Source organism: Protopterus annectens, chromosome 13.part0 (genome assembly GCF_019279795.1).
Source record: "Protopterus annectens isolate FY-2018-M chromosome 13.part0, PAN1.0, whole genome shotgun sequence".
Classification (NCBI taxonomy): Eukaryota; Metazoa; Chordata; order Ceratodontiformes; family Protopteridae; genus Protopterus; species Protopterus annectens.
In genome coordinates this window covers 1334433545-1334457122 of record NC_056747.1, presented here as the reverse complement: position 1 = coordinate 1334457122, position 23578 = coordinate 1334433545, and the positions used below count along the sequence as shown (strand labels likewise).

The following is a 23578-nucleotide window of genomic DNA, read 5'->3' as shown; positions in this document are numbered from 1 at the left end:
AGCATAAGCTGACAGTAGTCTTAACTACTCTCTTGCCATAGAGCATAGTATGTGCTGTGACCAAAGGCTTCACCTGGATAAGACTTGGAACTGCATTACAAAGCAAACCCTGCTATGTACATCCTCTTCCATCGTGTAAGGCTGAACTTTAGCGCTGAAGAGATCGGGTATGTAGCTTGTTTCATTTATGCCTGCTTTGTATACCTGGCCAACTGGATGACCGTGATCTACAGTGTTATTTTTATTCTCATCCCTCTCGTACTGTAGCTGCCAGCACATGTCCAGAAAAGTATCCCCTAACATGCACACTTGTTTCAGAGACCACAATGTATACTGAAAGGCAGCTGTCTTCATGAATGTGCCAAGCTTCATCTGTGAATTCTAGCTGGTTTTGTTTTAAAGTACTGGAATGTAAAAAAACACCCTACTAGAGGGAGTGGACAGCATAAAGCTGCAGGCAAGCCAAAGGGTTCTACAATAATATATGGGCATGTTAACTAGGTATAAAACAGCATTGTCAAGCACAGGTTTTTACTTTACTGAATATCTTCATTACACAGACACCCCCCCCCCCACAAACACACACACAAATAATCACAATATGACTGTTAAAAATTGTTCTTCTTTCCCTACCATTCATAGAAACACCATTAAAAAGTAAACCATCCTTTGGATGAGATACTAAATTGAGACCCCATCTACCTGACTTGGTGATACCTCTGGGGATGTGAAAGATCCCACAGCACTTATCAAAAGGTGTAACAGAAGTTCCCCTGCACCCTGGCTAAATTTCTCCTATTCAGTATGAATACCACCCCAGTTATCCCCCCGGAAAGAGGCTATTGGCCTACTGGGACAAACCTAGTCAAAAAAGTATAAATAAATAAATAAATATTGTTCTTGGACTGAAGTTTCATCTTCTTTACCTCTAGGACTTGAATGGGTAGGATTCAGTCAGCCTGGCAAGTGAAACTCTCCCAGGTCACCTGGCTCTTCCCTTTTCCCACAATGCTGCGCTCATCAAGATTCTTTTCCAGACCTCTTTTGCCACACACTTCCATCTGTGATAGAAAATGATCTCACACTCCATTCTGGCTATGTTTTCTTTTGAAACTGCTGCTTCATTAGATCTTCAAATTGTTACTTGGAAGACTCTTTTCCTGGCAACCATCACTTTATCCAGGAAAATTTCTGAATGACCAAATTACCTGTAGTCAGTATGAATGCCACCTTGTAATCTCCACGAGAAGGCTGCTGGCATAGTGAGACTAACTCAGGCAACAAATTGTAAATAAATCAAGACCCGGATTTATGAGCACTTACATGCCATCAGTAAGAATAACACTAATAATGCTCTTTATAGGCGCACTTTAGTTTGCCCAGGAGATATGACCTTTAAATTTGGGATTTTGGAAGTTGTGCCACACAACTTTAGAGGTGGTTGGTGAGAATTACAAGTTGACTTGAGAGAATTTTACTGGATTATTAAATTAAATGCCTTGGAAGTACCAGGTTTAAATGATTTTATTTACTTGGTACCCATTTTAAGGTAAAGGGCTTTAACTTTTTAATATTCACAACACCCAGTATTTTTTATTGTACTTTTTTATTGTGGTTTTATGTGATTTATGTTTCAGGTGCTTTCATACATTTTTGAAATGTCTTTAAAATGTTCTCAAAATGTTCTAAAATGTTTTATTAGAGACAACTGATTTTTTAATTAATTCGTTAATTGATTTATTGTTTTTGTAGGTTTAAATGAGTTGTTTCTAAGGTAGGGGACTGTTTCATTTGGTTCTGATGATGTCCTTGAAGTGTCATACAGGGGAAGGAAGTGCTTAACCTTGTTTTTTGGATTATATGAATAAAGATTTTACAGCAGTCAACTACCAGGATGTGCCTGCTGTGTGGAGCTTATGGTGTAACTACTGGCTATGGACATTCCTTTATTTTTTCTTGGTAACTTGTTTGATGTCCTTTACAAGTGGATTTCTTTGAATTACTGGTGTAAATTTTATTTTATTATTTATTTTATTTTACATTTGTTAACAATAGCACACTTAACATCATAACTAACCCTATACAACCACCCCAGGTCTCTAACGCTGAAATACTAGCTCTAAAAATTCTACTAAATAATCATAAGGGCATTAACCTAATTGTCACCTATATTCCCCCTGGGAACAATGTAGAAACACTAGAGGTCATTCTACATTGGATAGCCAACAACTACCCTCAAGAAACCATTGTCCTGGGCGATGTTAATATTGACTGGAACCAATGCACAGCACAGTCCAACCCCATCCCTGTTAACCTACATGGATTCTCTCAGATAATATCATCTACCACACGCACAGGTAACAATAACCAAAAAGAGAGTATACTAGACTGGATACTCACCAACAGTCATCCCCAGAACTATATGTCTGAACTCTCCTAATGATCTTAGTGATCACCTGCTCACATACATCATGAAAGACAAAATTAATTGTACAAGCTTACCTATTTATAGGTCTATCAGATCCAAGAAAAACTTTGACCCAACTAAATTTCAACTTGAACTCAAATCATGTAACTGGACAAAACTAAAGTTCCTTCCCCTTGATGGGGCAGTGTCATCATTTAACAATTCATTCCTTACTATACTTGACTCGCATGCCCCTAAACGCTCAAGAATTAAAACTCAACTAGCACCCTGGCTAACAACAGACACCAAAACCAAAATAACAACTAGAGACAAAGCGTGGGATAAATGGCGCACTACCAAACTACCCCTAGATCGTATCAAATTCCAACAACTTAGAAATGAGACTAAAAAAGCCATCATACTAGATAAGAAAAATTACTTCTACAATCTGCAAGATAAACATCAGAATAACCCTCAAAAGTACTGGGCAGGCATAAATAAACTTCTCCAACCAGGCAAATCCACTATTCCGACCCCAGGAACATTATCTGACAAGAGCCAAGAAGATATAGCCAATTCATTCAATACTTTCTTCACAGAAACCATCCAGTCATTAGCTAACCAACTTTCTCCTCCCCACACTTCTATAAACACTATACCTGACTCACCACTCTCTTTTAACTTCCAGCCAGTGTCCACATCCTTTATCAGATCCCTTTTGAAAAACTGAAGCCAACCACCCTTTCAGCCGATCTTCTGCCGGCTGAATACCTGCAAATTGCTGCAGATGTCGTAGCCTACCCTATCTCAATCCTAATTAACAGAACCATAACCGAGGCCTCACTCCCCTCAATTTGGAAAATATCCTATGTTATTCCACTCCACAAAGGAGGTTCATCCACAGAACTATCCAACTATAGACCTATAGCCATACTATCACCACTTGCCAAAATTATGGAAAAGTGCATGCACAACCAACTAATGCTCTATCTAACCCAAAATAAACTACTCACAGACTCTCAACATGGATTCAGACCCCATCATAGTACAACCACTGCCCTCCTCTCTTTTACTGAAAACATTAATCTTAACCGAATAATAAAAAATATCCTCCGCTCTCTTCCTGGACCTATCGAAGCCTTCGATATGGTAAACCATCAGTTACTTCTATATACTTTAAAACCCTGTATCTAGATACTCCAGCCCTTGACTGGTTTCAAGCTTACCTCACTGGGAGACAACAAGCAGTAATGTGGCAAAACAAGCTCTCCTGCCTACTACCAAATACCATAGGAGTTCCTCAAGGTTCCATATTAGGACCTCTCCTCTTTTCAGTCTTCATAAACGACATCCAAACAGTCATCCCTGTAGCCACCTGCATTCAATATGCAGATGACTCGACTATAATATGTTCCAATGCCTCTCTTGCAAATCTACTAACTACCACCCAACATAGCTTCACCAAAGTCGAAAACTGGCTTGCCAACCATCTCCTGATCTTAAATCCAAACCAAACCAAGTTACTTCTCTTCTACCCAACCAATAGATCTCCGACTGAAAACTTCACTATAAAATCCAATAATGGGACCATCATCTCCCCAGACACCTATATAAAGCTATTAGGAGTAAACATTGACAATAAACTCAGATTTGATATACATATCAACCAAGCCATTAAGTCAGTCAACAAGAAACTTGGGACCCTATATAGAATTAAAGCCTTCCTTACCCGAATGCCAGGGCAGCCACAGCCCGTTCACACCTTCTCTCTACCCTACTATATGCCTCTCCTGTCCTCACTCACCTTAACAAATCTGATCTGGCCAAGCTCTCATCCTGCTATAATCACATTGCCAGGTTCGTTACAGGCCTACCCTACAGAACACACCACTGTACTAACCTGAAAAAGCTTGGATGGATAGAATTCCCACACCTTCTTCACCAGTCCCAACTCATAGAGGCCTTCAAAATCCTTAAACAACCTGAGAATACCCCAGCACTAAAAACTTAATGACTCCCTACTCTAATCTAAGCTGCCTTCGCTCAGCAAACAGACTCCTTGTCCAAACAACTAAATCTCTCAACCTAGGTGGTGACGCTATTTGCCAACACCACTGGTAAAATATGGAACTCTCTCCCAAATAACATCACGCTTGCAACTTCTCTAAGTCAATTCAAAAATAGTCTAAAACTCCACTTCAAGTCACACTGGCTATGTCCTTGCTCAAACCCAGACTAGCTCTGTGCCATTAACTAAAACATAAACAACTAGCTAAGATGATAAGTACTTTGTATACTGTGATAAAGAAATATGTATCCTGTCTAACTCTATGTCATTATACTGCCTACCATCCTTGCTAATATGTTATTAATGTTACATTTGTAGTAATCTCAGAAATAGTAATGGCAGCCTTGTACTTGTATGTAAATAGCCTATGTTTTTGTTAAGTTCTTTCAGCTCATTTACTGTACCTAATTATCAATGTAACTCTGTTGGAGCTTTTCTCCCCGGGCCTCCGCTGAAAAAGGACATGTATCCAGTCGGACCATCCTGGTTAACAAATGTAAAATAATAATACTGGTGTAAATAAATAAATACATTGAATAAATTGCAAGCCTTATCTGTTCATCCTCCGTTTGGTGTTCCACAAAGAGAATATGCAAAAGAATAAATATTTTCTTTGTGCCTGAAGTTACAATGGAAGCAAACTTAAATCAGTCTATTATATTGTCAGTTGTTGTTGTTGTTGTGTCTTTCGGCTTTTCCCGGTTAGGGGTCACCACAGCGGAATTCCGGTCCGCTAATGATTGGCAGTTGATTTTTACATGCTGAGTTGCCAGTCCTAACGCACAACCTTCAAGGAAGGTACGCCCATTCACGCATGTCTCCCCTCAGAAGACGCTCTAGCTGAGAGTCAAATTGATCAGCGTCTTACTGTGAGGCGCCAACGCTACCTCAGCACCACCACCGCGGTACAGTCTATTATATTGTCAGTATTACTTCCTAATTACTTTAAGAAAGGATGATATTTGTTACACTGTAAGGCTGATCACAGACAAGTTAGATTTTTTACATTGACAGAACTAAATCCATTAGAAAAAAAAAAAAAAAAGAGTCCAAACTCTTCATTTAATTTTCTAATAAAGAAATTGTGCAGCAAGGTGTCAGAAATAACCTTATCTAAATGGTTGTCAAACTGCATTCAGTTTTGCTGTCAAAAACATAACAGACCCATGTTTTCAGAAGCCAGGCACATTCAGGACTTTGGCTGCTTCTCAGGCATTCTTCAAAAAGACATCTCTGGATGATATTTATGCAGCAGCTACATGAGCTATGCTGAGCAGTTTTGGAAGACTGTATAAATAGGATGTTATCAGAGCTTCCTTCTGCACACTCAATATACAGGGTATCCTTTCATGAGAATCAGTCTAAGAGGTTTAGTTTGGGAGTCTGTCCTAGAGGGATTGAAGACATAACTCCCGTCCCAGATGTCAGTTACAAACATTTTATAAAAATAGGTCTAGATTAGCAGTTCGATCTCCATTACTATTCCCACCCTTCTTTCTGCAGCCTTATTTCTATCTGGCTTGACTTGTGGCTCATAAGAAAAATGCTGTTGTCTGTATTGTTTTTTATGTCTCACATAGTCTTCAAAGATCTGAACATGGTCTTGATGTTCACTGCCTTATAGGGAAAAGGGAGGGGCCAAGTAGTCTGGGAAAGCTTATATTATCAGCCTAAGTCTGGACAGTCTTAGTCCTAGAGATAAGGAATCTGGAACTGCCATCCCACATCTATCATTATGGTACATCTTTCATTATGATAAGTGCATAACTTTTGATCTAATGTTGGTAGTTTCATGTCCATTTGTTGTAGGACTAGACCTGGCAGGTACTTAGTGAACCTGGCTCATAACACTTTCAGAAGCCATCTTAGCCCCTCCCCTTTAACCACAATGCACAGTGCCTGAGGACCCAACCCCATATCTCTTCAGGCATATAGCAATAAATAGTTCTGTAAAAGTGCCAGGCTACCTGGTAAGTTTTTCTTAAACTCGTGAGTATTTTCCTTTATTGTCTTGCGATCTGTATTCAAGGTCCCTCTTCATTTTTGGAACACTTTTCCTGTCACAATAAATATTTGTTTAGTCACAATCCAGTCCCCTACTTTTTTTGGTGTTGTTTTGAAGTGTGTTTTCCTTTGTTTAATTAGTTAGATTTCTTGTCTCTAACCTCCTCTTGTTAGAAGTTTTAGTTTGTACTTAAAGTTATTTTGGAACAAGAGTTTAAAGAGCAAGGTATTTAAGACCTCTGTTTGTTTCTCTGCAGTTTAAATTTCCTTAAAACTTTTGGATAATGGGTGAATTGCAAATACAATACTCTACTGGAAAAGAGGGCATTGTATCATGTCCCTGGCTTCACAGCAACATTTATCAGCCATGTAGCATGGACTGAAAGCAAAGCATTGCCATGTTCTGCTCACACTTAGTGAGTGTCTGTTAAAAAAAAAAAGAGAAAAGTAACTGCAGTAAACGGTTACAAGCAAGGATCAGCCATTTTGCTTATCTCTCACTAACTGTTAGCAAGTGAAGGAAATAATAGTAAAGCATTAGAAGGATATGTGTGTGTGCGTGTGCATGTGTGTGCGTGTGTGCATGTGTGTGTGCGTGTGTGTGTGTGTGTGTGCGTGTGTGTGCGTGTGTGTGTGTGTGTGTGTGTGTGCGTGTGTGTGCGCATGTGTGTGTGTGTGTTTGTGTGTGTGTAAAAGACAGAGATACTGAGACAGACAGACACACACACACACACACACACACACACACACACACACACACACACACACACACACACACACACACACACAGTGACTATTTGAATCAGGGACAACAGAGTATATGTAAGTGTATATGTATATGTCTGTTTGAGATAGAGACTGAAACAGAGAGATTGTTTCTACTAACATCTTTCCTCAAGAGTTCTGGGCAAAGCCATACATAGGACAACTAACATAAACCCAAAGTCAGGGAAATATTGCCCAAATTCACTTAAAAAGTTAATAGAACAAAACTTTTTCCATCAATGTGTTTTTTTCTGAATAATAAGAAACACGAAAATTGATTATTTTTCAAGGGATAGAATAAAAATATGAGGCAAAATCAGGCACATTCTACAAAATTAGACAAGTGACAGTTATTTGGGGTAAGGGGAAGCATTGCTTTGCACTATTTGTATGAATGCATTCATTTGATCACAATGAGACATCTGAAATTAAGAAAGTGGTGGTAACATCTGGTCACATTTCCACATGAACATGTGTGTATGTGTGTTCATGTACCTGTATGAGTACCTGTCTTTTTTTGAGTATTTGTGTGTCAGTGTGTATCTCTGCATGTGTGAATGTTTGTCAATATGAATTTCTGCATGTGTGTAAGAAACTGTCTCTCTCTGCCTCTAGTAGTGTATGTATATGTGAGACTAACTGTGTGTGTGTGTGTGTGTGTGTGTGTGTGTGTGTGTGTGTGTGTGTGTGTGTGTGTGTGTGTGTGTGTGTGTCTGTATATATGTGTTCACCTGTGTGTTCGCATGTGAAGACTTTAAATTCTTACATGATCTATGTAAGTATATTTTTGATGTAAAATAAGTCCTCCAACAGAAATTACATATCCTACATCATGTATGAAACAATTAGAGAAATAATTTTTACATCAAAAATATAAAAAAACATGTATATACTAATATGAAAACAAATACAAACCAATGTAACAGATCATTATGTAAGTACAATAAAGTCTTCTGGGGTGGGCATTGTACGAAAAATGACAGACTTTCGAGGGGTAAAGATGTCCACTGTCCATTATTTCCCTAACAACGCACACCCTGTCAGGAATTGCTGTTATTTCTCATAAAAAACCCTACAAAAAAAATACTAGTTTTTCCCCAAATCCCTCTCTCATGAAAAAAAAACAAAATTTAAAGTCCTCTCTTGAGAATACAACCATTGAAGTTACTTCTCATAGTGAATTATTAAGGATGATAGTGAATGATAATCTTAAAACTGACGACCTGCATATAAAAAAATTGCATAAGAAAAACTTATGCAAAACTAGGGATGCTTTGCATACCCAAAACTTTCTCAGCAGCACAACTACAGCTGCACTTGCCCCTACATATCTCCTTCCCAGACTCTTTTATGGTGCTCCCATCCTTACTAATCTTCAGGAATCACAGAAATCCAAACCTGAATGAGGCTATAACAAGTTGTTAAATTTGCGGCAAACATCCCTTTCAGAACCTACCCCTGAATAACACCAAAAAGCCTAAATGGGTTGAACTACCCTGCCAACTAACATATACACAGCTTCTTACCACCTATAAAATTATACAGCATCCATCTGCTTGCCCAACACTGAATAGCATTCTACACAACTATATTCCCAGTCAGTCAGTCAGCCATTACAATCCAATGACCAAACACTCCTGTCTGCCCATAAACCTATAAAATCTGCTGGACATTGTCTATGCTTGCACCATGCTGCTAAAACCTGAAACTCCTAATCTGTAACCATCAGGTCTATATCCTCCCTCCGATCCTGCAAAACCATTCTGAAAGACTTTCTAGCCAAACTCTGGCTCTGTTCTTGCTCAACACCAGGATAAACTGTATCCCTAAATGTGAACAAATATCTATGCATACTTTATATCGCCTTACTCCCCTTCTTCACTCACTTCCTTACTGCTATCGATCTCTCTCTCCTGGCTTTCCCTCTAAATATACCACAGGCCTGCTTTTCTCTCACTTCATATTGCAATTCCTATTCATATTATACTAACTTACCTTTAATTTCTCTATTAACTGGAAAAAAATTATCTCAAAATTAAATCATCAAAATACAGCTTGTATCTATTCTTAACCAATGTTTTCATATTGTGTCTATTTTGGTATAATTACTTAAACTGTAGTTGTTTTTTGTATTATTTTTGAAGATTGTAAAATTATTGTTCTTAAAATGTTTTGTAATACTAAAAAGCTTTTCTCCCCAGGCCTCTGTTGAAAATGGGCTCCTACCCAGTCAGTACTTTCCTGGTAATCAAATGTCTATAAATAAATAAATAATGCACTGATATCTAATGTCTTGCCTTTTTTACTGGCAGTTATCCAAAACCTGATATTTTCTAGTCAGCCTGCCTTATTCTAAAGCTACTTTTTATTTGTGAACTGATAGTTAATTAGGCAGATCCATTTGAAACTTGATATGTTTACAAGCCTCTTTCCTACAAGTCAGATTTGACTGCAGTTCCTTTTCATGCTCATGCAGAATGTTTGGGACGATATTAGATTCTCGAAGTTACTGAACTTCGAATACGATTTGGTCGACACCATATAGTCGAAGTCCAGTAACATCGAACACCTAATAAAAACATTACAAAAAGTAAAAAAAATAGACCTACTTGTTTTAATCAGGGGGGCAAGCCCCCCTGCACCCCCACCCCCCGCTACTTAAATATTCCAACTCCGAGACCGCACTGCATTGAAGTAAACGGAAATCTCCTCTTACAGACATTTCCATTTACCTCTTTGATGTTCTGCGGTTTTGCTGTTTACGTGTCGACAATGTCAGATTCGACATTGTGAACGTTCGCAATTCTGATATAGACCCGAATGTTCTCTTCTGTATCTGTGCTGAGTTTTTATGCCTTTTTGTGATGCCTTCTGTATCAAGAGTAAATCTCTGTTGGGTGGTACTTCTGAGTTGACTACGCTCATTAGTCTTTGAAAAGGTAACTGTTGCGCCCTCCTGTTAGTCTGACTTAGTGCAGCTTTGTTTTTATGCTAAGACAAGTAGCTGTGCTATGCCCTATCATTTTCTGATGCAGCATCTCCTTTTAAAAGTGAATATTGGTTGGTTATTTTTTTACTAATTTGTCAGTGCTTAATAATCTGTTGCATGTGCCTAGGGCATAGCACTTAATTCTATTGCATTTTACTATTAGTTGGCTTCCAGTATTTTTCATCAACTCTGTTTTTTTTGGCAGATGCATCTGTCATGGTCTGTTATCAGCCATGGTCTGTCTCAGTGACAGAGGTGGCTGTTTTCAGACTGGATTTCATGTTTTTTTTTTTTGCATCCAGTCAGTAAATACATTTGTATATTTTTTCTGTGCTTACCTTTCAATTGGTTTACTCCAGTTCTTTTGCTGGCTGTGGTTATCCTTTCTACACGGCAGTCATACCTCTCAACTGTCCAGATTTTTGCATCGTATTTTTGGTTTGTTCCTCATAAAATTTGTGCTTTTCTACCAAATCATTGAGGACTGAAGTCACTAAATAATGACATATATTCAAGCTTCAGAGTTCATATCCTTCAGTAATGCATGCTATAGCAAAACTTGTTATTCTAACAACTTTCTATGTTTATAAGAGAAATATTTAAAAATTGTCCCTGATTTTGGACCTTTGTCTCCCAATTATTTTTGGCTTTGCCCAGATTTCCTGTTCTTAGTGGTTGAGAGATATTCTGGCAATAGTTCTGTCTTTTAGCATTATTAGGGTTTCAGGCTTGTCACCATCCTCAGGGTCTATGCCTTCCTACATTACAATCCCAGTCACGACGTACTGTTTTTTTCTTAGCCCCTCACATATTTAAGGGATCTACTTGTATCCGTTTTCCTTTTAGTGGTCATTGGGCTCCTTCAGGATCAATCTTGATTCTTTAGGGTAGATGTCCATGCTGTTGATTTGAGGTCAATGGTGTCAGCTTCAGCCTTACGTCTCCCAACCGTGTGATCCCTTGAGGTCAGCAGATTACTTTGGCATTAGTCTTATCTTCTTTAAATTTAACCTCAACACTATTGGCCTGTGCTTCTGTGAAACTGGAGATCTCCTCAGGAATGATAGTTTCTGTGAGATCAAGCTTGGCTTCAGTGGGTCAACTTTGAGCCCTATGAGCTTTGATCCCTACTTTCTCAATCCTACCATCCTCTCAGGATTGACAGGTTTCCATGGAGGTGTAAGTTGACAGCCACAGGGTCAACCTTAATTCCATCTATGTACTTTGGAAATGGTTGTGACCTCTTCTTTCCTATTGACCTTGACGTTCTTCTAGGCTAATCTAGCTTTCTACTTCTCTCATCTATTACTGTTCTTTCTGGTCATTCAGTTTGAGGTACTACAGAAATTCCCTCTCAAACCAAGGATCTCCTTCCCTTGGCTTATGCCCCATTCTAACCACAGATGACTCATGACTGGCCTCACAGCACATATCTGTTTGTTCATGCTCCTCCTTCCTTATTTTCAGTTATTTTTGGAATCCTGGATAGACAGCCCATGATCCCTGCCTACTCTGTTGACACTTGATTGATATTTTTGGAGAGCTTTTAGTCTTAACCCTAGGTTGTCCTCTCCTCACCTCATGTTTGCCATACATTCCAGGACTTTTGGATACTTCTCCTTTCCTTTGTGGAGCCTACACAGGGGATATATAGTTATTTCTTGCCTGTCCTTGTATTGGTGGCCCTGATTTTTTGACACCTAAATCGTTCCTCTTTACTTTCCATTCTTTATAGATTTTTCAGTTTACTGGGAGCTGACCATGAGGTTGGCATTGCTGTCACCTCTTGTGCTTGCCATCTTCTTTCTTCTCCTCGCTGTCCCAGCATAGCAGTGGTGCACAGCATTCTTTTGAATCCCTGTTGTACCCTTGATACATAACACAGGTAATGTATGTCTGTCTAGAGACAGCTGTGGCCTTCTTCTGTACCTTTGTCATATGGTAACATGCTCAAAACAAACTGCCACGTACACTAGAATCCAAATAGGTCCAGAATTTATTAAGACAAATAATCCAAGGAAAGCGCTTTCGTTTGGTAGCTATCGCCAAACTTCTTCACACAAAGTAATAGAGCAAATACAACCCAAGTTATACTAAAGAACACACCCTACCTCATTAATCAATTAAAATCAATCAAAAATCATACCAAGTTTTAAAAAGATATATACCCTGAATTATACATATAAATATAAACACATACCTAATGCAAACATTCTTTATATACAAGTATTTAAATAATGTAATGAAAAGTTATATATATATATATATATATATATATATATATATATATATATATATATATATATACTATATATAGTATATATATATATATATATATATATATATATATATGTATAAAAACCATAAAACATTACCTAAAATTTTTTTTAAAAAATGATAAAGCTTGTATACACAAAACATACATATATATATATATATATAATTATAAAATATATAAACATTTTATCTATCAAGGACTTTCAATGTCAGTTTACTGGATATAGAAATAAAATCATTTAACCCAAGAAACTGAGAAGCATTAAGGAAAACCTGCCACCAGGTTTCCTTTTCCTCAAGGAATAATTTCCAAGGCCCCTTTCTATCCCCACATTTAACCTGTTGTAGCACTACAAATTTAAAAGCATGGTTAGAAAAACTCTGAATATGTCTAAATAGAGCATTACTGATATCTCCCTTGCGTATGTCATGCATATGCTCATATATACTCTGTAACAACTTACATCTTGCCCACATAAAAAGCAGGACACTGATCACACACGGCAGCATGTACTGCAGCATGGGAATGGTAACTAAGTTTCCCTTTGGTATTAGTCTTCCTCCCATTTAATTCCATAGCAGTGGTGCACGGCATTCTTCTGAATACCTGTTGTACCCTTGATACATAACACAGGTAATGTATGTCTGCCTAGAGACAGCTGTGGACTTCTTCTGTACCATTGTCATATGGTAACATGCTCCAATGAAAGATTTAGGTGTGTAACAAAATGTTTTCATTTGAGGCTGTGTCTTCTCTTTTAAAATACTCGTAGACATTATATTACTAATGTTAAGAGAAGATGCTGGTATGTTCTGGAGATCTTGCAAGTGACCATATTTGCTTCTTTACAGACTGATTAGAGATTTCACCCTTGCTAGGACCTTGTTCACAGTCTGCTGTGTGGACTTTAGAAAATATTTGTAGCCTATTTACCATGTTAGGACCTCATTTATGGCTCTGATGTGAGGTCTTTGTACTTGTTACCTTGCTAGGACTTTGGTTTGTGGTCTGAAGCAGTGTCTTCTGAAACGTTTGCCTTGTTTATGGGTCTGATGCAGGGTGATCTACAATACTTACCTTCCTAGGGCCTTCTAAGCTTTTACTTTTTCTGAAAAAACTTGGTATTTCTCTCAGAAGTTCAGCGTGTGCTGTTAGACACCAGAGGCCGGTCGTTACTGTTGTTACATTGTTTTATTTTCATCATTTGACATGACAATATTGCAGAACTTGGATTTTCAGCATTTATACATAATATATATATATATATATATATATATATATATATATATATATATATATATGGATCTACTACTTTTGATCGACAGCACATTTGATCGAAACTCATTTGATCGACAGCACATTTGATCGAAAACCAGTATTCATGGCAATTAACAGGGATTTGTCCCCCTCCCCAAAGTCATGCGACCCTGGAGTTCATATATAAAGGTTGGGGGTGTGTGGGGAGCACAGCCCCCCACATTGGGGGGTGTGGGGGTGAAGCCCCCCAGCTAATTTCCTTTAAAAGAAGAAAATAAAAGAAAATGTATATATTTTAAGTGAAAATAGGTGGGTGGCTTCATCCCCCACACCCCCCCACCTTTATATATCAACTCCAGGGTTGCACAAATTTGGGGAGGGGGACAAATCCCTGCTAATTGCCATGAATACTTGTTTTCGATCAAATGTGCTGTCGATCAAAAGTAGTAGATCCATATATATATATATATATATATATATATATATATATATATATATATATGACTTTTGCTCTGTGCATTTTTAATATCAGATCACAGTTTTACCACAAAGTTATTTGAATGTACTGTACAGGTTTTAATCTCTCTTACAAGACAACGTACTATTAAACATTATTTTTCCTTGCAGTTTAACATAGTTAAAGTGTGCAGAGCTAAAGTTTAACACTGGTTTGGCACACTGGTTGCTTTAGTGTTTGGACTTTGTATAGTGGAAATTCTTTAATTTCTGTCAGTTGCAAAATAATTCTAAACACATTTCAAACTGTTTTTTTGTGATAATAAGAGTTTGCAGAGTTTTTTAGTTACATCCATCAACTTTTTGCTTTCCTCTGATACTCTCTACTTACCTTTCTACTTGTCCCACCTTTTCTTCCATCTTTGTTGTATACTAACAAGTAGATACATATGTACTTATTAGATCTTTGTGAAAATCACATCACCTCTTATCACACGTACATATATAATTAATGATGTATATTGAGTTGTATCTATGCAAACCTGTGCTGGGCCTGAAATTGCTCATTGTTGATTGGTGGCCTATACATGCATAAAAATAGGTACATAGATGTGTGAATGCGACACTGCAGAGCACCTGAAGTACACAAAAAGTATGCTTCCTGTTGGATAAAGGAAGGAAAACTGAACACCTTTGTTTCAGTGATCCAAATGTCATTGCTGCTATTAGAGGTGAAGTACACTACATTCTATGCAATTAATTTCTGTTGGAGTATATAGGTAGTCAGATGGGAGAGACAGTAAAGTCAGCATATTTATTAGAAGCAAGTGATACAGATCTAAATATAAACAATGTTTCAAAGCAGAAAATAATGTCAATTCATGTTAAATACTGGAAAAGGTAAAGCAATTTGCAGCACTTATTGATTTATACACTTTATTTTACTAGAATACCCTGTGTGTGCTGAAATACCACTACATTTCTTTTGATTTTTTAAGCTGGTTTAAGAACTTTTTCACTACTAAAGTAGATTAAATCTATTTTGATATGACAGAGAAGCTTTTGTTTTCTTGGTTATTTTGGACATGCTTTATTTTATGTCACTTTTGTCTGGCAATTACCACAGAGGATTGAGTATGAGTTGTTAACACGCTGCTTCCCATGGTCATGGGTTTGATTCCCTCAGCCTCCATTTGTGTACTGTGTGAATCTGTGCACATCACTTAACAAAACAGTGCTCCTGAACTGAGTTTGGAAAGCATGCATGCAGCTCAGTGCTCTAAGCCAGTTAACAAAATAAATGAATTGGTCTTAAATGAACTAGCATGTTGACAGGCTGTATCTCCGTTATTTGGGTTTGGCTCCCATCTTGCATGGCCAGCTGCTACAGACACCAGCTCTAGTAAGTGAACTCAGGTTGCCTGCACCATAGACAAGGCTTTAGCCTTCTATGCCACATAGCTGGCTAAGCAAAATGGAGTCTTAATGACCTAGCCTAGGGCTCATTCTGTTAGGGCTGCAAGTGCCTCTCAGGCTTTCTTCAGTAATTCTAAGATGATATTTGTGCATTGGTTGCATGTACATCACTGAGTACTTCTCCAAGGCACTATAAGATGGATGTGATCTCTAGATCCAAGTCTTCCTTTGGTGGCAGTATTATCTGGGGCATTCTTATAAGAGGATAGCTTGGGACTCGATCTTGTTGGTGATGATAATCATGGAAATACAGTCCTAGATAAGAAGTTTACACACTTAACATAATGATAGTCTGTGCTGGTAGCTACATCAACATCACCATTCCCCACCACCATTCTACAGCCTGGACCTGGTGAATCTTTTCATTTCTTGTGGCTGTCTGCATATAGTGCATGCTGCATGTTGCTTAATAGGGTTCCTGTCTTGCATAGGCTTTTGAGATCTAGAACTGGTATCCTTAGGCCAAGAGGATCATGGGTTGGGGACAGGCTTCATTACTTTGGAAGAATTCATATAGCTGGCCTAAGTAAACAGTCTTAGAACTGACTGTAATTAAAAAAGATATACCCATTCAGACCTATTGCTACGGTAAGCATAAAACTTTTACTTGCACAAATATTTAAGTAGAGCTTGATACTTTATATGCTTATTCCTAATAAAACAATACTGTGATGCTTTAAAAAACTTATATTTTGCTGTTTAATTTTTAGATTAACTATACAGCAGTAAAACTAGTTTATATGCTACTCTCAATTTCATATTGAATAAAACAACACATACAATGCAGGTTATCAACACTCCCAAATCCAGTTCTCATAGTACACCCCATCACTTTACAATTCTTCAAAGTTAAATCACATTAATGAGGGAAGTTGGCATAATGGTTAAGGTGTTTACCTTACAAACACAAAATGCATGGTTTGATTCTTACATAAGGAAATTAGCTAGGCTTAAAATAACCCACAAGGACAGTTAGCCTAGTACTAATCTATTATCCTATAAATCTAACATCAAACAACACCCCAACCCAGTGTCTCTTCCTTTAACAAAGCTCAGATGAATGGCCGCCTATACCATTCAGAGATAAATATTCCATTTTACTTCACACCTCAGGCACTTAAGTAATAACCACAATTAACTGTCACAAAATAGTCTTGCAAAACTTCATTAGTTATTGCTACAAAGTCCAACTAATTTAAGTTAAACACTGATCTTGGGGGTCCATATTAGAACATTCGAAGTTTTGAAACTTCTATGTTCTAATATAGACCCGATTTCGGTATATTTTAAGATACAGGCATAGTTCATTATAATAGTGAGAAATGTCCAGTCATGAGTGAAGTAGGATTTATCTGTGGCTTTTGCACAGTTCTCCCAAGAAGGCAAATCTAGAGTGGGTAAATTTTGGGAGGAGTAGGTAACTCTTGTTTTACCCACGGTTGGGTAGTGAATATTAATATTAGTGGATTTCCCTGTATCGATACTAATAAAAATTATCTATATCTGAGAGATATATCCCATCTATTTTGGAAAAATAATCCTATATGACACCACTTTGGAAAGGTGACGCATAAGCAGACTTTTCCAGCTATAGACCCATTGCCATCCCATCCTCTCTTTGAAAAATACTAGAAAAATTCATCCGCTCTTAACTTATACATTAAATTAACTGTAACAGCCTTCTGTCCAAAGAACGGCATGGTTTTAGACTTCAGCATAGTACCACCACTGCTCTAAACTTCACCAATCTCATATTCTAACACATGAACGATGGCAACATGGTATCCTCACTGTTCTCAGGTTATTAAAAGCATCAGACACACTATTCCAACATCTTCGTACTGAACTTTCTTCCCTCAACCTCACTGAAAGCCAGCAAGCAGTCAAATGGAAACAAAAATCTCTCTTCCTTCTCCTACCAGGAACTGTCAGTGTCCCACAAGGATTAGTTTCAGGCTGACTGATACTTAAAGTTTTTGGAAGAAAACTACATACTGCCAACCACCTCACTAGCATAGTTCAATATGCTGACAAGCCATCCTTTAGATGTGCTGCCCCATCCCTATCAACACTTCAGGACGTCACCCAAAATTCTTTCACTGCTATTTAAACTTGGATAAAAGATACAAGTCTACTTTTAAATCTTAAAAAAGAAACAATACTTAATGCTCTGCACAACTAAAAAAAATTCCAAATGAAACACATTTTTTAAATAGTCATCCAACAACACAACAATTGAAACCATAATCCAAACAAAGCTTCTGGGTGTCATAATTGACAATAACCTCATATCTGACCAACACGTATTGCAACCCATAAAAAGCACACTAGAAATTTGTCTCCTTCTATGGAACCAAACAATTCTGACAGAATATACAAGATATACAGTAGCATCTAGCTTCCTTTTTACTTCTTTGCTAGATGCCTCACCTGTTCTTACAAACCTAAATACTGCACGTAAAGCAAAACGTTTCACCTGTTATAATAAAGTAGCCAGATTTGCTATTAACCTTACCTATAGGACTCATCATTGTTAATAATCACAGCAAAGTCTAATAACTCCTCAGGCTACTCACTATACTCCCATTACATAGGTCTAGAACATGATCCCAACAGACCTCAAAGAGACCATGAAGGTTTCTGCCTTTCAGCCCTTACTAAAAGAACCACTAAACCCTGTGTTGTTGTACACATGCTTCTCACCTTCCTTTGTGATGTCATACCCCCATGCCATTATAACCTTTGTCCACTGCTACACAACAAACCTTTCTCCTCCTCCTCCACCTGAATTACTTCCCTATATTTAATCTGCACTACATTTTAGTTTCTTCCTTACCTCGCACTGTATCTAACACCTTCATATACTCTCCAACACCCGCATATAACCAGGTTCTACGGCAGGATGTACCTTAGTATTCTTATCCAAACTATCGCTGACTCGTCATATACAATGCCTCTCTCTTCCGCTTCTAGCGTTAACTATTATCTACCTACTATGTAATATTTCACACTCCTTGCCTCAATTTGTTTGTATTCCTAACAGCCATGTTATAACCTTTCTTACCCATAAGTCATATCTAGTATCTGCTTCTCACATGCATTGCAGGTGAACTGTTTGCATACTAAAATCTTTTATACTTGGAATTTAATATCATGAATAATGTTACCACAGAAGAAACCCCTGCAATGTCTTTTTAATTGTCACTGCAGAGTAATTACCTGGTTGTACCTAGATATCTTAAGAACTATCTCTATAATGTATCTTTGTAAAAACTTGTTTTGTCATGAGTATCTTAACAAGACTCTTATTAACCCATCAAATCTCCCTCTATGATGGTTATTTTTGGAAGAGGTGATAAAATATTTAGTAACATCTTCCCTTCACTAGTGTTATATACACAGACAGACAGACAGACCCACACACACACACATATATATATATATATATATATATATATAAATATATATATATATATATATATATATATATATATATATATATATATATATATATATATATATATATATACATATATATATATATATATATATATATATATATATATATATATACATACATACACATGTATATATATATATATATATATATATATATATATATATATATATATATATATATATATATATATGTATATGTGCATGCACTGATCTTGTATTTCTCTTACCTTATGCTTTACTAAACTATAATATTTAAATATGATGACCTTATGTAAGCACAGTACTTTTGCTTCAGAGCTAACAATACCACACGTCTGTTTTTACAATATTCTAAATGCACTATTGTTATAATAAAGTTTACAGCAGGCATTTCTAGTAGTACTGTTTCTTAACCAGACCACATATTGCAACCATTTTAATTTTTTTCCATACATGTACCATTCTGTCTCATTGCAGCTGCACTTCATAGGGTTATGTTTAATTTATATATGATTTTATCCAGTGTTTCACAGCAGACAGCTGAAGAAAGCATTTGCATAATTAACATGCAAGTAACGTACAGTTTTATTGTTTCAGAAACATAAGCACTAAAAATGACAAGAGCTGTGACATACCTGCTACAGTGATAAGTGTCATTAGTAGTCCAACAAAGAACAGATAACACTGTTTTCCACCCTGTGCCATATTTCTTGGTCCGCAGATACAGATTTAGAAGTTCTGAAGTGTGTCTTTTTTCTTCTTCACTTGTATGTAACTGTAAACAATAAAGCGTCTGCTTCTTCCTGGTATCTGTTGAGGCCAAGATTTACCATGCATTTCCTGTCAAAGTAAAATTAGTTATGATGGGACATCCCCTTTTTCACCATTAGTGTAAACATAATATACACATTAAGCAAAAACAGCCACCCCTAGCAGCCATATGATCGTTTTGTAGTGTGTGTGTGTGTGCGTGTCGTGTGTGTGTGTGTGTGTGTGTGTGTGTGTGTGTGTGTGTGTGTGTGTGTGAGCGCAAATGTGTGGATGTGTGTGTATATTTGTTTATGAAGAAAGAAGTCCTATGAGTAATTTAAATAACAAAATAAAGTTCTAAGCATACTTAAATATTTCACAAGTGCCATTAACCCCATATAAATTATATAAGTTGCTGGTTCTAAGTACAGTGTGAGTGTTGAGAATGGTGTTACTATAAGTTTGTTGGGACCAGAGCCACTTAATAGATCTGATCCTGCAGTGTGACAGAGCTGTTAACCTCGAGCACCTAAACTTTGGCCTCCCATTATACTCCACACCCCTACTAGCCTCAAGTCTTATTTGCTACCATTGGAAAAGGTCAATTCAGCACTGTGCCAGCTAAGTTCACTCTGTTATAGATATATATTTAGCTCTTCTGTAGTACATCTAATTTCATCCTAGAATAGTTCTGTATTTTTCCTGCAGGTGTAATTTTTGTATTATATTTTTTGCCTCAACTGCTGTCAATGCTCAGATGGCTTGTCTAGCACCTTTCCTCTCAGCTGTTAAAAAAAATCTATTTCTGTTTTAGTTTTAAGACTGCTTTTGGAGTGTTTTTTTTTTGTTTCTAGGTAAGTATGGATAAGTTTCAAAAATACCCTAAATGCAGGCATAAAATCCTCATGACTGCTGAGTGATTTGTTGAGTGCAGACCATTTTAATACAGTGTGATGTTTATCATTCACACCACCTTAGTAGCATATGGATTCTGTGCCTGCAAAAACTCACACTGGCAGCTTTCCAGAGCTCAGAATGCCCTCCACTGGCTCTGCTGTAGAGTACTGGCTAAGTTCCTTCCATCACGGGGAACCTACCCCTGTCACAGAAGGTCAGTTATTCAGTGTTTTACTACCAGCTGTAGGACTCACACAGCTGAATCTGCACAGCAGCCTGCATTGGTGGATTACAGCCTCTAGACTCAAATAAGATCACTTTGGAAACTTCCCTTCCTCATCAACCCCTTTATTCCATGTTCTACATTGGATCAGGGTGCCATGTCAACTATCGCCATTTCTCTGTCTCTTCAAAGCCACTCTCCTGCCTTCTTCCACACTAATGGCTTCCTATTGCAGGTCTTCTCTCACACAATCCATCAGCATCTTTTCTGGACACCCACAATTCCTCTTGCCTTCTTCCTGTACGTCCCAAATCTTCTTCATCATATTATCTTTTGCTTTTTGGCACATGTGCCCAAACCACTGTAATATGTTCTCTTTGACCTTTTTGCAATTGGAGCTTCTTTGGCTTCTGCTCTTATGTCCTCATTTCTTTTTTATCCCACAATATCCATTCTTCCATTTGTCTCATGCACTTCATCTCCATCACCTCTAGGTTCCTCAACTGCTCTGCCTTTACTACCCAGGTATCTGTACATGCAGTAGTACTGGTCACACCGCTGTTTTAAACACCTTACTTTTCAGCTTCTTTGGCATTCTGCTATCATATACTGGACTTGACACTCTGTGCCAGTTGGCTGCAGCCCCTTTGATTCTAGCTTTGACCTTCTTATTCAGACTTCCTTTCTCATCAACTGCCCCTCCCAGATACCTGAAGCTGCTAACCTGATCCACTCTTTCCCTTCTATCTCAAGTCTCAACTTTTCTGATTTCTTCCATTTGCCACCATTACAACTGTCTTATCTGTACTCATTTTCATCTCATGTGCCTTCAGTTTTGCTTTCCATTCTCCTATCCTTTGCTGGAGTTCTTGCTCAGAGCATGCCAGTAATGCCACATCATCTGCATACAATAACTTTGTTGACCTGTGCTCTCAGACATGTTTGCTAACATAGTCCATTATCAGTATGAAGAGCAGTGGACTCAGAGCAGAACCCTGATGCACACCCACTCCCACTGGGAACACCTTTGTGAGACCGAACACTGTATGTACTTGAGTCATTGAGTCCTTGTACATAACTTGCATTAATTGTACCAATGCTTCTGGCATTTTGAACCACCAGAGGAATGCCCAAATCACCTTTCTTGGGACCTTGTCATGTGCTTTCTCCAAGTCTAGGAATGCCCAATTGAAGTCTTTCCTCATTTCTAAGTTCTTCTCAAGTATCTGTCTGACTGCAAACATCATGTCAGTTGTTCTGCATCCTGATCTGAATCAGAACTGCTTGTCTCCCATCTTACTTTCAAGTACTCTGTGTATTCATTTATCAGTCACCCTTTCCATAACTTTCGTGCAACGTGACAGGAGTTTGATACCTCTGTACTTCCCACAGTTGTGAATGTCCCCTTTGCTCTTGAACACTGGCACTTGTATGGCTATTTTCCAATCATCTCAGATACACTTTTCTCTCCACACTGTTATGAGTACGGCTAGGAGCCATTTCACCCCATCTTACACGCATCTTTATCTGCTGTGACCTCATCTCAGCTCACTGCTTTCCATGACTTCATTTTCCTTACTGCTGTTCTTCTAGAGTGGGCTCCTCTTCTCTCATTGTAGGGCGCATCCTTGGCAGCACAGCTTCTGTGCGCGATTCTTCATTTAGATACTACTGGAAGTGCTCTTTCCGTCTGCTTTTGACGTCTTGTTGATTGTTGAGCAGATTGTTACTGGCATCCCTTATGAAGGGTGTTTGACAATCTTCTTTATCTTTCTGTCTGTGCTTTGCAACCTGATATACTTCATTGTGCCATCTACTGAGTCACTTTTCAGAAGCTGGTCGAGTGCCTCTGATGTCTTACTCTTTGCTATTGCACCACCTTTCTTAGCCTCTTGGTTAGCCAACCAGTAATCCTTCCTAGCCAAGAGTCCAAGAAGAAATACATTTTATTACAATTAAGCACTTTTGTCTGTATACAAGTTGAATCAGACTTCATCTGAATTTGTTGAAAACAGCACCAAAATTTATTCTCAGGCACAACAGATTATAGATATACTTACAAAATCTTATGCAAAACAGTTTGGCTTCACAAAAGGGGTGGTAATTGTCCTAGTGACATCCAGGTAACCCCAGATACTGGAATCAAATTAGATTATATTGAAAAAGAACTGTGCAAACTGGATCCAAAGCGCAGGGAGGCAACAGAATAAGTAACAATGACCTGAGAATACTTCACCAAGAACTTACACTACCATTATATCTGTTATTCACTAGGTCATATAAATATGGGGAGATTCTTCAAGATTGGAGACATGCACGTATTAAACCTGTCTTTAAGGGAAAGGGAAGTAGGGCAAACCCAGAATCCTATAGATCCTTAAGTCCACTTTCATGTTGTGGAGAAGTAATGGAGAAGGTAATACTGGATAAGTTATTGTCAGAACTGGATAGGTTGGGACTTGAAACCATATATCAGCATGCATATGTTGAAAATAGACCTATTACCACCTGTAACATGATGTTCTATAACAATATAATAACAGCTATGAATTAAAATTGTGCTGTGATGT

The 23578-nt window shown here is 37.8% G+C and overlaps 1 protein-coding gene across 1 annotated transcript in view; it reads right to left on the bottom strand.

Annotated features, from left to right (window-relative positions):
* The window catches only part of CD79B (CD79b molecule), a 334641-nt gene extending 314705 nt beyond the window's left edge, over nt 1-19936 (bottom strand). The window contains exon 1 of the mRNA XM_044055487.1: nt 19774-19936. Within this exon, the coding sequence (XP_043911422.1) occupies nt 19774-19843 (70 nt within the window). The 5' untranslated portion in view covers nt 19844-19936. The remainder of the gene's footprint in view (nt 1-19773) is intronic.
* Nucleotides 19937-23578: the final 3642 nt, after the last annotated feature.